The sequence below is a fragment of the Numenius arquata genome, chromosome Z (genome assembly GCF_964106895.1).
Source record: "Numenius arquata chromosome Z, bNumArq3.hap1.1, whole genome shotgun sequence".
Lineage (NCBI taxonomy): Eukaryota > Metazoa > Chordata > Aves > Charadriiformes > Scolopacidae > Numenius > Numenius arquata.
In genome coordinates this window covers 9,467,878-9,483,353 of record NC_133616.1, presented here as the reverse complement: position 1 = coordinate 9,483,353, position 15,476 = coordinate 9,467,878, and the positions used below count along the sequence as shown (strand labels likewise).

Below are 15,476 nucleotides of genomic sequence, written 5' to 3'. Positions count from 1 at the left end.
CTGCTCATGCTCTTCTCAGCCTCTGGGGAGAAGTTAATGCTTCACCAGCAGGACTGAAGCTAGTAGAGTGGCGACATTCCAGCTGTTGATTAGCGCAATTAAGAGATAAATTAACTCCTGGGTGCAGAGGAAACATGTGCACTGACAAACTGAGTTGGAGACGTTATTCCTTGCAGAAGCATTGACTGCCCTGGAGTCCCTGGGCACTCATCCTTCCCAGGGATGCTCTATCAGGACCCAGGAGGGTTGTTCCCCTGGCTCTTCAGTGCCATATTTATCAACAACAGCACTATTAGTGGGCTTAGACTGTGCCAGAACTTTCCTCTCCAAACTGAGGCCTTTACTACTCGTGCTGAAAGCAGACCTGCCTTAGGGAAGAAAATGGGTTTGGTTTAGCAGGTGGTTGCTTAATGTGTGGTGGAAAACACAGTAAAATCATTGTATGGTCAATGTTGAGTGAAGTTTCAACTTGTGAGCAAGTCAAGGTAAACATCAGGAGGTGGTGCAGAGCTAAGCATAAGCAGCTAACACTCCTAATGAACCCAACAGGAAAACTTTATGGGATAGTACCCGAAAGAGATGAGTTAACGCATGACTGCAATGGGGAAATGCTGGCACATGAACAAATGGCTTCAAGAAATTGGCTGGAAATTAGAAGAAAATCTCTAATCTCCAGTGAAGCAAGTTCTGGTAATAGGCTTCCAGAAGAAGCAGTTGGGGCAAAAAGCACTTACCCCTAAAATGGTGGCTGGCCTGGTCCAGAAAGGGATGTGGTGTGGCTGCTTATGCTAGTAGGGGACTGTATTTGGTGACCCTAGAGGCCCTCGTCAGCCCTGCAGGTAAATGAAACCACACAAGTACAAACAGGTCATGTTGGGGAACTGGCAGATCCTTGCACTCCAGGCATGGCTGACTCATATGCCCAAGACCGTGCCCAAGATCACCACATCTGGATGGATGGAAGAAGGGCAATCCAGCTCACCTGGTGGCAGATATCTCCACATGGATGTGCACGCTGGAGCCGTTCATTCCACATTCCACATTCCATTCCTCTAGTGCGTACACTAGAGGGAAACTGCCAGCATCCAGAGTGACTCATGGGTCTGTCCTCACATGCCGATTTTAGGTGGGGATGAACTGCCCTTTGGAGCTGCCTGGTTTTCTCTGTTGGTCATTAAGTGGAGGGTGACAGGCGCAGGCTCACACATTTCAGTTTTGTGTGCTGTCACAGCAGTGGCGCTCTGCCATATAGGACTCAGAGAATGTTTTTCCCTGTTGCTGTTACACCCCTTGAACATTGGCAGACCACCTTTCTTTAACGTATAAAAGTGCCTGGAGGAACCCTAATACTAAAAGGTTCTCACATTTTCAGCAGCCAACAGAGAAACGCATCTGTTCACTTTCAAGGGAGAAATTAATGTCTCAGTGCCACCTTGTGGAATGACCTGTGTAAAAGGACAAGCAGTGGCAAAAGGCACATACATGATGCCATCCTAGAAGCAATGTTGGAGTTTTAGGGAATGTGGTGGCAATATTGGGGATTATGCTGCAAATATTATCACCAAGCCAAATATTTCTATTGCAAACTGGGATTGCCTGTTTTGCTGAGAAGACTGCAAGTCCATGGGAGGCTGGTGTTCCCCAAAAATACCTGTCCATTTTTCAGCCCAAATTAGGATATGAAGATGCCTATTGTTAATGCTTGAATACAGGAGTCAAAGCCTTTCAGAGACACAGCAGCTTTCTTGTTTGCCCACAAGGGAGGAATCCACTTGGAAGGCTCCCTGAGATCTAGGAGTAAAAAACCAAGTTTTGGGCCGCCTACCACAAAAAAAGACATCGAGGTGCTGGAGCGGGCCCGGAGAAGAGCAACAGAGCTGGTGAGGGATCTGGAGCACAAGTCTTATGAGGAGAGGCTGAGGGAATTAGAATTATTCAGCCTGGAGAAAAGGAGGCTGAGGGGAGACCTTATTGCTCTCTACAACTCCCTGAAAGGAGGCTGTAGAGAGATGGGGGTCGGTCTCTTCTCCCAAGTCATGGGCGACAGGACTAGAGGAAACGGCCTCAAGTTGCGCCAGGGGATGTTCAGGCTGGATATTAGGAACAATTTTTTCACTGAAAGGGTTATCAGACATTGGAATGGGCTGCCCAGGGAAGCGGTTGAGGCACCATTCCTGGAAGCGTTCAAAAGACAGGTTGACATGGTGCTGGGAGACATGGTTTAGTGATGGTGTTGCATTTTGTTGTTTTGTGGGTGTTTATTTTTGTCAGTTAGGTTGATGGTTGGACAAGATGATCTTGAAGGTCTCTTCCAACCTAGAAGATTCTGTGATTCTGTGATTCTGTGATTCTGTGAAGTTGTAGATCCAGTTGTGGGGAATACTGACCCAGTCACACTTTGTCTATCTAAGAAAGCCTGTGAGATCTCCAACACATGCTGATGCCAGGACCTCAGCTTTACATGTCAGCTGGAAATTACCCTGTGTGGAAGAAATCTGGGGCTCTTGGCACCACCCTGACCTGGTACTCCAAGGCCCGCGTTCGAGTGCTCCACCAATAAACATTTATTTCCATGGCAGAGAATGAAATGACTTGGAAAAATTTATTGGCCACCTTTTCTGTGCCACAGCATGGCTCACAGACTCATAGGACAAAATAACCTTCCCACCTAGAAACATGCAGGAAGAACACCCTTGCCAGCAGCGTGGTTATCATCCTTCATGATTAGATGGTCCTTATTATTAACAACAGAATAGTAAATTACTGCATATTTAGCCAGGAGTTCACTGAGGTCAGTAGCTAATCTGTCACTGGAGGAGGGCTTGCCCCAGTCCATAAAACCCTTCCCTGCCACAAGATAGACAATCATCTATGGAGCAAAAAGAAGAATCAGCTTCCCAGCTTCTTCCATACAGCTGCTCAGTGTCCTGTGGATGAAAGAAAAGCTGGTGAACTTTTGCAATGCAGTAGTGCCAGAGGGAGGTGACACCAGGGCCAGAGTGAGCAGAGCACTGCTTCCCCATCGGGTCAGCTGCTGGTCACCCCTCCAGAGCTGTGTGCTGAGTCCCCTCCAGAGTCACCCTGAGAAGCTGCAGCAGGTTGAGAGAAAGGTGAAGAAAACCAGCAAAGAACCAGACAGGGCCTGCAGAAAAAGGTCTTGAGCGGTCAGCGGGTTTAAGTTTTTCAGTGATTAAGCAAAGGCATCAACAACTTTTCACAGTGGGGAGGTAAGAGCACCTGGTAAGAAGGGAGATAAGCAGCGGGAATCAGGAGGTGGAGGAGGAATCAAGACAGAGAGGGCTCTGCTCTGGCAGCCAGGTGAGAATGAAGGTCTCTGCAGACCATTGCTGAGACTGGTCTCTCCTTGCCCCACACGAGAGGACAGACCGGGGGGCTGGTGGGGAGGGTCCCCACTAGTGATGGGAGCTGTGGGCACAGGTGTGTTCAGCAAGAACAAATATTCAACCTGAAGCAACGCCCCAGGCACTGTGTCCTTCCCAGCTGCAGACAGCGGTGCGCACCAGCTCCAGGCAGAGAGAGCATCCTCTCCACAGGCTGGTCACCCAAATGGATCTTCAAAGCGCAGGCAGATGGTCCTCATCCCAGCTGTTGAAAATAAACGCCACCAAAACCACCAGCCAGTGGGTTCACAACGCAGAGCACAGCCAAAATTCCTGCTCAGAGCTTTGGGGGAAAGGATATGGAGAAAGACAGAGGCGTTAGGAGCACACCAAGGCTATTTATAGCTCCACCGCTCTGGAGATAGGCCGCTCCTGGGCAGAGGCGCAGAGTTCGCAGTGCCCCAGTAAGAGATATATTGCAGCCTTACCATATAGTTTTAAAGGGATGGCCGGGGGTGGTGATGGTGGGGGAAGACTTTGAAGCGAGCTGCTGCTTTATTGGCTTGTTCATCGTTAACCAAATGAATGAAGGTGTCTGGGGGTGAAGGGAGGGTGCCAGGTTTCAAAGGGTAACTTAGCTTGGCGCAATGAAGTGTGCTGTCACAACAGGAGCTCCTGTGGCTGCAGGCTGGAGCCGGGGAGCAAAATGCTGGAGAAGATTCAGAAGGCGCTCACGACTCGTAGCGGCACCATGAGGGAGCTGCTGGCGGAAGCACTGGGGATGTTCATCCTCATGGTAAGGAGGAGGTGGGACCAGGTGTGTGTGTCTGTGTGTGCGAGTGTGAGTGTGTGTGAGCTGGATGGGTGAGGGGGTAAGCGTTTGCAGCATCAGTGTGTAAGGTCAGTGGTTTCCTACCACATCCTCGGGGTTGCTCAGCAGCTGGTCGCTACTTCCCACCCCTCTGCTCTGGTGGGGCGGCAGCTTCCCTTCAGGTAGGCCATCTGTGGAAAACCTTCCGCAGGAAAAAAGCCATGTGGAGGGTGGCAGGTGGGTGACGGGAGAGGGTGAAGCAGGTGGAGATCAGCCGCTGTTTCAGTTCTCTTCTATGAAAAAAAAAAAAAAAGAGGAAGAGTCTGGGAATGAACCAGTGTCTGGTCAGATGAGGCAACTCAATGCTTCTACCAGACCCCCTGAAATATCCCATGTAGTGAATTGAGGGTTTTCTTCCTGCCATGTCAGAGGCAATGGGGTGGCTGGGGGGTCCTCCACAGGTTTGGGGAGCAGACCCTGACTCCTCTGCCACTGCCTGCTTCACTCTGTGAAATAAGGACAGCAAATGACCCTGTCTTCCTCCTGGGGTTGCCAGGGTAATGAACGCCTGTGAAACTCTCCGGAGCCATAATCCACCATTAGGAAACGTAATTACTGGGTATAAAACATGCCAGGATTCCGCTTTTGATTTTCTTACGCTGGCAAACGAATAGTGCTTATCCAAGTCATACAGAAACTCCCCTCTATACCTGAGGGATCGGTTTCATGCAGAAAAAGTGGGTTTGAGCTCTTGGGCTCCTTCAGAGGTGTTTGGGAAGAGGGTAAGGAAGGCTTTGCAGTCAGAATTGATCCCGGGTGGGGGTGAGGTGCCCACCAGGACCAGAGCCTTCGTTGTGTTGGACTAACACAGCACAATGAGATCCTCCCTCCGAAAAGGTCCAGTAGCTGCCTGTGCCAACTTACTACACCTGGACTCAGCTTGCAAGCGCCGCTGGGCTGAGAGAGACGCTTTGGACAGAGGCTGGCATGGAAGGGCTGGGGATAATCCACATAACTCGTACTTGGAGATTTGCACAGGAGGAAGATAAGATTTGTGTAAGCATGGGGGCCTTTTGACACAGCTGTCTGTACAGATAAAGGCACTTATTCTCAAAGGCAACAACGCACGCGCAAAGGATGCCTGCTTCTTATCACGTCTTATTGCACGTCCAGCTCCTTGACGTTCACTCCTCACTACATAGGTAGTTTTGCACGCATTGCAGGTCAGCGTACAGACATCTGTGACTCCTCAGCGGGAGCTGAACAAAACCATTTTCCTTTTCCACCTCCTTTATTTCTTGGTGGTGGAAATTTCCAGGTGATAAAGATCAAGTTCAGGGGTGTCCTGTCAGGGCTGTCTCTGGGAAGCGGCATGAGGAGGAGACTTTTCTCTGCACTCTGACAGTCCAAGGCAGATTTTGGAGCCTGCAGCTCATGTTGGGTGCCCATGAGGGAATGGAGCAGGAGGTGGGACACTGCACACAGACCCCCCATCAAGGGCTGGCCACAAACAGCACCCAGCATCCAAATGTACCACCTAGCATCCAACTCTTCAGCAGCCCCCCAGGCACCGCTGCAACCAGGAATGTGCTGGATGTGTTTCTGGGATGCCCGGTTGGCTGTTGGTTGGATGATAGCACTCAGCCAGGGCTTCTTGCTTTAGCAGACAGGCAATGTTCATGCTGGAGGGAACCAGGCAGCAGGAGTAAACAGCACAAGAAGTAGGGAGGTAGGAAAAAAAAAGAAAAAATAAGGCTATTTTGGGACTGTGACAATAGAGGAAGAGACCAGAGGTTTGGATCTGTGCTGAAAAATAGATTCTCTGTCCTGTCCTGTGGGGTTTTATTTTAGGATAGAGCTGTTCGGCTGCAACAGCCACGTCTCCTCCCTGCGCCTGCATGCTGTCCTGCAAAACCCACGTCTTATGCATTTGGCTCCTCTTGGATGTGGCTTTGGAAAAGCTCGCAGATGAGCAAGCAAAGTTTTTATAAGGGCACTGCAGGTGCCGGGGGGCATCCCAGACACCGCTTTTTAGGGCTTTTGCTGAGGCAGGCTGAGAGAAGGGCTCACACCGTGCAGGCTGTAGCTCTGTGCAGAGCACAGAGTGTGGTCTGTGAATACGAGAGAGATAAGAACAGTGGCTCTGGGGAAGAGGGGATTTTGGTGCTGTCTGAAAGGGAAGAGGGAGTGCAGATGAGTGAGATGAAATTTGGATCCAGGCAGAGCAGCCAGTAAAGATCCAAGTCAAAACAGGACAGGCCAGAGCAGAAGCTTAGATGAATACTGACTTTTTTGTCTTGGAGGGACATGTCACTCTGGGTAAACACTGGTGCAGTCCAAGGAACAGGATATACTCTCCAAGCCCTAAGTGGTTTGTGAAGCAGGCAGAGACCTCGAGAGCAGCTTTGTCCTTCTCCAGATTTCGGTGTAAGAGTTGTGCAATGAACTCATTTTTCTACCCTCTGACAACATTAAAAAAAGGGAAGTACAATTTACTTTTAGGCCAGAGCAATTTCTTCAATGTCTTTTCCTGCTGGAGAGTGTTTACTCTTTTAAAAATTTTTTTCCCAGTTCCCCTTTAGTCACTAAAAAAATATTGGTACTTTTGCTGTTTTGGAAGTGAAAGCATATGCGTTGAAAGGAAAAGTAAAACCAGAATTTCCTCCCTTGTTTTTTTTTTTCTGGAATAGGTTACCAAAATTAGAGTTGAATTTGGCAAACAGCTTTGTGCTGCCCAAACTACATTTTTAGTCAATAAATTGCACACCAAGAAAAGAAAGACAAGAAGAATTGGCCCACCCTTCTTCCACCCGGCTTGGGCACTGCCTCTGGGTGGTCTGAGGTGATGCTCCCCTGGCTCACGTCCCTGGCTTCAGGAGCAGATGCCCTTACCATGGCTGTGTGAGCGATCTCAGCTGAGCCTGGGACCTCGGTGCAGGTGTCTGGGGTTTGCGTCCCTATAGCACAGTGTCTTGTTTGGTATTATGGTCACCAACGAGCAATAATCCAGTTATTTGTTCAATTTTTGCGGAGGAAGGTCATTCTCATTTCATCTCCTGACCATGGGCATCTTAGAGTCTTCTTGTCTTTAGGAGTTTGTTAGTACTGTAGAAAAAGTAACAAAGAAGTTCAGTCCACCACAGCGAAAACATTACTTTTAACACCCCTTTCTCTCTTTTTCCGTGCACTAGGTCTTTGGCTTGTCTTCCGTGGCACAAGTGGTATTAGGAAGAGGACAATTTGGGCAGCATCTGAGCATCAATTTGGGATTTGGCATTGGTGTTACCTTGGGCATCCACGCGGCTGGAGGAATCTCTGGTGAGTAGGACACTTGACCACAGGACATCTCTATTTCCCATAGAGGCCACATGAGTCAGGGGCGGCAGGAGTGGGCTGCGGAGGGGTGGGTGGGCATGCTGCATGGCAAGGTGGGGCAAGTGACCTCACCAGCAAAAAAAGCAGTCCTAGGGTCCCCAAGCAAGAAGAGCAGGGCAGACCTGGTGACCGTAACCAGGGTCAGCCTTGTGACCCAGTGATCACAGCCAAGTCTGCAGGGGGGAGGCACGTCTGAGATCAAGCCAAGGATTTGCGATGGCGCCGCAAGGTCAGGAGAAGCTGGGGACAAGGAGGGCACAGGATACCTCCAGTATGCTGACCCCAAAAGCATGTCCTGAGCTGAGACGGGGCAAGTCGGACAGGGAGACCGACAGAGTGTGGCCATCCCCTCCTGCTGCGATCAGTGGAGCCAGGTTTCAGCAGTGCCTCTGGTAGGTGCTTGGGATGTGCCATCATGGCCCAAGGAGATAAGGAGCTCTGGAAACATGCTGCCAATCTGACCCATGGGGAAGTAAATCATTTATTGCAACGGAGAGCTTACTGCTGATGTTGCAACAAGGAATGGTATGAAAATTTTCTCCTTATCATGCACACCCATGTGCACACGCCCCACGCGAACGCAGGAGGTGTGTTTCAGGGCCATGGAGTTGTATTGTCACATGACAGAGCATTACCTTTGCCTTGTGCAATTTCTGCATTCATTTGCACCATGAGAAGACATTAAGGGCTCTAGTGGGCAGAAAATTAAAGCAAGTCCTTGCTCTTGAACTGTTGGAGCAGAGAGATGTCCAAGGCTGGGGCGGGGTTGGAAAGGAAAAATTTTCAACTGTCATCTTTTGATCTCCCTGTCCTTTTGGAGCTGGTGGAGACATCCTGGGGAAAGTGAGCTATGGAAAGTAGGTCCCTGCAGTCCCAGGTGACATTTGAGATGGAACTGACCTGCTGAGGGCTGGGAGGTGAGAGGAAGGGTCTCAGCTCAGTCAGCAACAGGCTGGCTCTGGATTCAGCTTCAGGGCTTCTTAGCTCTGAGATTTGGCTTCATTTGTGCCACAAGATGTTTCTTGTGATCTCTGAAATGGCTGGTCATGCCTGCAAAGGATCAAAGGATGGAAGAAAAAGGGGTCTCTCTCCATTTCAGTTGTGGTTGTGGGACTGTAGCAGGCAGTACATGCACTTTCGCTTCACTCTTCCTGCACTTTGATGAGATGACGTGTGTCTGGCCTTTCCTCCTTTCTGAGTCTGGAGTAGGAAGAGGCCACTACGGTTGGAATATTTACTAACCCCCAAAGTTTACACCTACTAGGCAGGAAAAAGGAAATATTTCCTTTGGACTCATGGGGAGATAAGGCCTGGAGAACAAATGCGGTTTGCACCAAGGGCACCAAACCTGGATCCACTTAGTCTTTCTCCAAAAGCACTATTGTGATAACAACTTCCTCTGTAGAAAGTGGACATCAGGGAAAACTGGTCTTGCACTGTATGAAAGCCATGTACTAAAAAATGTAAGGAAATGCAGTCCAAGATTACAAACTCTAGAGGGAAGGACAGGGTCTGCTCTACACCAGTACAGATTGACCGTCTGGTAACCCCTTCTCAATGTGGTGACATCTAAGAGCTAATCTGAGTCCCTGCCAACAGCCCTGCATAGGATTTTCTGTACAGACATGAAGATAAAGGGCACCAGTGGTTGATTTTGCAGTTCATTTCCCCGGCATCTCATGCCTTGCCTGCCAGATGTGGTAAGGGCCCACAGCTCCCATCAGCTGGGGTGCTCAGCTCTGCCAGGATGAGGCTCTCCTTGTCTATCAGATGTTTTCAGAAGGCCTTGCAATTGTTTGGGATAAGATTTGCCTCATCTACCTGTAGCCATATAATAGGTGGGTTGTGAGTCTAAGTTCTGGGCTCCCTTTAAGCTGAATGGAAAGAAACTCATACAGAGAGAAAGCCACAGAATCACAGAATGATATGGGGTTGGAAGGGACCTCTAGAGATCATCTAGTCCAATCCCCCTGCCAAAGCAGGTCCACCTAGAGCAGGTTGCACAGGAACATGCCCAGGTGGGTTTTGAATGTCTCCAGAGACGGAGACTCCACCACCCCTCTGGGCAGCCTGTTCCAGGGCTCTGCCACCCTCAAAGTAAAGAAGTTCTTCCTCATGTTTAGATGGAACTTCTTATGTTCCAGTTTGTGCCCAATACCTCTTGTCCTGTCACTGGGCACCACTGATAAAAGACTGGCCCCTTCCTCTTGACACCCACCATTTAAGTATTTATAGGCGTTGATCAGATCCCCCCTCAGCCTTCTCTTCTCCAGACTAAAAAGACCAAAGTCCCTCAGCCTTTCCTTGTAAGAGAGATGTTCTAGGCCCCCTAATCATCTTTGTAGCCCTTTGCTGTACCCTCTCAGTGGTTTCCTGTCTTTCTTGAACTGGGGAGCCCAGAACTGGACACAGTGCTCCAGATGGGGCCTCACAAGGGCAGAGTAGAGGGGGAGGGTGATCTCCCTTGACCTGCTGGCCACAGTCTTCTTGATGCACCCCAGGATGCCATTGGCTTTCTTGGACTCCCAGGTCTTTCTCCTCAGAAGAAGTCATGCTGTGCCATGCTGTGCCAAGAGATGTGTCTCTAACAGGTGAGGTGACTGAGGCAGCCTGTGGTCTACAGAGTGAAGCAAAAGTTGTCCAATTTTTACATGACTAAAGCTAGGAGCTATCTGCTTTGAATTGTTCAGGGTCAGTTTTGAGTCTGTGCAGGAGGGAGACTCTGTTCTGGGGGAGTCCTGGTGTTGTGGAGCAAGATCTGGGTGGTTACCGTGGGGCATGGGGCATGCTCCAAAACAGATGCATCAGCACCGAGGCCACTCTCTTCTGCTGTGATTTTGCAGGAGCTCATCTGAACGCTGCCATCACCATCACACACTGCATTTTAGGAAACCTCCCCTGGAGAAAGCTCCCTGCTTACCTGATTGGGCAGTTCCTGGGCTCCTTTACAGCAGCAGCGACTGTCTTCGGTCTCTATTACGGTATGGTTGTGTCTTTATCACAGGGGTTGCTGTGGGCACCATTTCAGTCTTATCTCACTGCTCGTCAAAAATATTTCCTTCTACAGTACCCAGCAAGATGTCTGGGTGAGGAAGGCGAGCTCCTGGCTTGTGGGACAGACCTTCATAGCTCAAGGCCAGAGCAGGGCCCAGATATCTCTGGGAAGGATGTGCAGTTCCTGGAGAGCACAGCTCCTTTTGCTCAGGGCATTCCCACTGCCAAAACCTGTCCTCAACTCAAGGCCAGCAGCTGCGTTTTGTCAGCAGTTTGTTTCCAGGGTCTGCAAGGGCTTAAGTTACATGGATGACCATGCATTAGGTACAGCTGGAGCTCTGGGGGACTCTGCTGGTCTGTGGATAACAGGACATGGACATCTGTGGTTTTGTGTTGTGAGCAGAGGACCCACCACCCCTTGGCTCCAGCATGTCTCAGACATCCAGAGGGATGGAGGCCTCCAGAGCATCCAGCCTGCCCCGGGCTCCCAGAGCAGGGACAGGGAGCTGGTAGGTGTAAGGAAGCAACTGCAGACCAAAGTCTGCAGGTAACAGATATCAGTGAGATCATGCCCTTTGAGGGGTGTGTCACCTCCATCGTATCTCCCATTGCCTCTTTCCCCGTGGTGTCCGTGCTGGCTGTGACGGGTGGCCTTGCGTACGTGCCATGTGGGATGAACTCTGTGCTAACTCCTGTAATTCCCATCTCCCTTAGATGCTCTGTACGACTACACCAAGGGGAACTTTACAGTGACAGGACCAACTGCCACGGCATCGATCTTCTCCACTTACCCTGCTCCCTACGTATCATTGCTGGGGGCATTCTTCACAGAGGTCAGTGGGGACCCCTGTGGTGTGGTAGGAGAAGGTGGGTGGTAACAGGAGCTACTGCAGGTCTACAACAGGGGACTCACGGTGCTACGTGGGCAGACACAATCACAACCTCTGCTCCAAGGAGCCCACCACCCAGGCAGGTGCCTGACAGGTAGGATCCACCAAGGATCCACCTTGGTGGCTGACCCCAAAGGGTAATGCCTGCAGGCTGCTCCACAGCTTGGTCCAAGTGTCCTCCAAACACCATCCCTGCACATAGCCCAAGCAATGGGAAGTGAGAACCTGAGCTGTATCAGGAACCACCTCCTTTGGGCTCTGGGCAGTTCCCTGACCTGTTCTTCCCCTTTTTGGATCCTACACCCGCTCCATGCTCCCAGGCAGCTCTGGTGGTCGCCCCCTCCGGCACAGAGGGCCTGGGACTGTCTTCACATGAACTTCACAGCCTGTCTTGATGGAACCTCTGGGGTCTGAGCAGTCCCATTTAGACTGGGTACAGTTGGTTCCCAGCATACAGGACAATGTCCAGATGCCCAGAAATAGGAAGGGGATGCTGCAGGGAACATGGAGCACTGGGACACTGGAGAAGGAAGATTTCCTTCCAACTCAAATGTATGGAAGCCTGTGCTTTTGTCTTTGAGCTGACAAAACTCTTGCCTGGGTATGATGAGGAGGACAGTGAGAGCTGGAGAGCCTACACATGCTGGGGGCCCTGATCACTCAGCCTCCTGTGGAGCACACAGTGCCCTTGCTGCACAAGAAACCAAATGACAGTGACAGCACGTTGCCAAAAACTGCAGCTTCTGCTTTTGCTGGCATCTCTGCCAGCAGTGCAAGGCTCTCCAGCTGCATCTTCTGAAAGCAGAAAGAGACAGGAGTCATCACTTCTATTCAAACCACAGTTCCTGATGTCTTGGGCACTGCAGATGCACAAATGCCAGCTACATACTGTCACAGGCAGGAGATTCAGTTTCCCGGACAAGGACTTGGTATCTGCTTTTAGCCCTGAAAGGGCTAATGCAACAGGCTGTGTAAAACATCACTCCCTCTAGGGAGGATCAGATTGGTCTTGTTAGCGATTTGTTATGGCTCTGCCTCTGTTAGACAAAATGTACTTAAAGTAACCCATGTCTCTAACTTGAAAGGTGGAGGGAGAGGACAGTACTGAGAAGTTCATATCAGTCCTAGAGGTGGAGATGTTTTTACTGGGAAACGAGTCAAGACTTTTCTTCAGTCCACCTGTGAGGACGGAATAACACTGGGGTCCCTCCTCACTCAATCAGACCATGAATCCCACTGGCTCTTCCATTCTGGGAAGTCTCTTCCTTTCTGCTGAGCAGGATCTTTCTGCCTTGCTCATTGTCTCTCCTGACCTGTTTCCCCTTTCCTCCTCCTGCAGTTTATAGCGACGGTGATGCTGCTCCTGGGCATTCTGGTCATCCATGACGAGAAAAACAACGGAGCCCTGAAGGGCACACAGGCCCTGCTTACCGGGATCCTGGTCCTGGGCATCGGCCTGGGGATGGGGATGAACTCAGGCTATGCCATAAACCCCTCCCGGGACCTGCCCCCCAGGGTCTTCACGGCAATTGCTGGCTGGGGAATGGACGTCTTCAAGTGAGTGACCCATTCTGCTTTTACACTGCTCGGCTCACAAGGAGAGGAGATAAGCCCAGGATAAAATGGTCAGGAAGCCTTTTTCTTTGGACCAAGTTGATGGTATTGCTGCAGAGTACATTCATCCTGAGAGCAAGCCCCATGCATCGTGTACACAAAACGTGGGGTACACTAATTCTCCAGCACAGGATTCATTTTGACATCCAGATACCTCAATTTGGGCACCAAACTGGCTACCTGTTAGCTGGAGATCTAGCCGGTTATTGCAGCCAGAGAGCGATTCAGCTCACCTGAAAGCAGGTACTTACAGCTGGGTGGCTGAAGAGCTCTCCTAGATTGAGATGTCTGAACCTGAAGATGAAACCCTGCCTTCCCCTCTCTAGTGACATGGAGCCATGCTACGGCTCTTCCCTTGGTGAGCGCATCACCAGTCTCCTGTCCTGGCTGCCCATTTTCATTATATTTCCAGATTATATCTGTGAGAGCTTGGTAGAGGAGGTGCAGATGTTACTGGAAATGGGGAGGGAAAAGGGGTGTGTGTCTCATCTGTCTAACAGCCACACTCATTGGGATCACACAGACTATTTCAGCAGGAGAACAAGAGACCTGTAGACAGCACAGAGCCACTTTCCCAGGCTGGTGGGGGAAAGTGACCCTCCCTCCAGCAATTACGCTGGTGGTGGATAGAGAAATCACCTAAGCCAGCTGTAGGGCCCAATGTGTGAAACGGCACTAGACACCTCCGCTCCCACAGCTTGCTTCTGCCCCAGCAGACCCGGCTCACCCCACCATGGGCCATGCAGCAGGAGGGCAGTGGTTCCAGTGTGGCTCACCGACACCTCTTCTGTGTTTCATTTTAGGGCTGGACCTCACTGGTGGTGGGTCCCACTCACAGCTCCGATTCTGGGAAGCCTCGCTGGTGTTTTAATCCACAAACTCTTCATTGATTTTCACAACCAGCCTGTCCTGGAAAGTGGAGATGAGAAAGGACAGCCTGTGGTGGAGTCTTCTACGCTGTGATGGTGACATGCTCCAAGGAAAGGGCGTGACAGCAAAGCCTACACAGATGTTTGGACCGACAGCCAAAGGGTAACCAAGTGGATAAGGGGATAGGCAATGGTGCTGCCAGAGCACACCATTTCTCCACCCTGCAGGTGGAGGAATGAGGGACTAGTCTTCAATAAACCTATTCTGCGTAACCAGAAAAATGGGTCTCTGAAGCACTGGGAAGACCCAGGTAGGGCTAGACCTGTCTGTGACCTGAAGAAATTATTCAACTTCCCTGTATAAAAATCTACCCAAAAAAAAAAAAAAAAAAAATCACCACAAAGCAAAGCAGAGCTGCGAGACTCCAGATACCTGTATGTTCATGGAAATCAAAATACAGCTTCCAACAGTGGCAGAAACAACTTAACTTTAATTAAAGAAATTTTGATCTGGAATATTCTTTGCTAGGAGGTAGATGTTACACTGATGGATCAGGGATGTAAGCTTGCTTCCATTTGCTAATCTGCCATCTTAACAAAGACAGAGCCCAAAGAAGAGAAGAGCAAGGACAGTCTGAAATAGAAACCTGAACCTGATTTTTTTTCTTTCATGCTTGGTTTTGTTTTTTGCTTTTTGATCTGAAGCACCCAAAAATTAGTAAACTAAACTACAGAGTCTCCTGAATCCTGGCACAGCTCCGCTGGAACACACTGGCGTCATGGAACCATGTGTATTACTCACAGGCTAGACTTTAACTACCACCATATGCCAGGATTCAGACAATTTTTGTGGCAGCATCCCCAAATGCTCAAAGAAACAAAAACCCAAACCTTTTCTCCACTCTGAATGCATAAGAAACGTGGGAAGAGTCTGCCCTGCTCTGGCAGGAATTCTGCCACCTCCATTGGAAAGAGGAAGTGGGCCTGCAGCAGCCTTACAAGTCTGAGGTATCATGGGATTAAAAGTAAAAGAGTATCAGAAGCTGCCTGTTCCCAAGGAGGGTGACAACAGTCTTAACTTTTCTAGAAAATGCTTAAGCAAGTATGGTACGTGTGTCAAGCATGTGACTCAAGTCCCAGGGCTGGGTACCATGAACACACAGTGCACATATCTCCAAAAGTAGGAAGTAACAGACCACCACTACTGCACAGAATTCCAGAAAATGGCATTTACTGGCTTTAATGATCATTCACATCTCACTATTAAAAGGATTACTGACGTATTCCTGTGGCACGGGGTGGGGTGGCAGGCACTGACATCTCTGCTTCCTCATTAGAGCTGACCTTGTATTAGCCAAGCAGCTACAGCAGATCTTCACCTGGCACAAGACTCACATCGGTCTAAGAGGGCTGAAGAGCATTAGAGGATTTTCTCTCATTTGGGGGTGGCAGAGGGCAGCCGCCAGGTCATGCAGCAGCTGCGCTGGAGGGTGGGCCCTGGGCAGTGGTGGAAGTCAGCAAAGCGGGTCAGAGCCGGGGCTGATGGATGCAGAGACTTTGAACAGTGAGCACAGGACAGAAG

The 15,476-nt window shown here is 50.0% G+C and overlaps 1 protein-coding gene across 1 annotated transcript; it reads left to right on the top strand.

The window, feature by feature from the left end:
• The first annotated feature begins 462 nt into the window (after window positions 1-462).
• Window positions 463-13,988, top strand: LOC141477358 (aquaporin-7-like). The gene is made up of 7 exons (XM_074166504.1): window positions 463-485; window positions 4,029-4,137; window positions 7,344-7,470; window positions 10,371-10,508; window positions 11,236-11,354; window positions 12,751-12,968; window positions 13,829-13,988. Exons 2-7 carry the CDS (start codon window positions 4,048-4,050, stop codon window positions 13,986-13,988), a joined length of 852 nt encoding a protein of 283 aa, XP_074022605.1. The 5' UTR covers window positions 463-485; window positions 4,029-4,047.
• The last annotated feature ends 1,488 nt before the right edge of the window (window positions 13,989-15,476 follow it).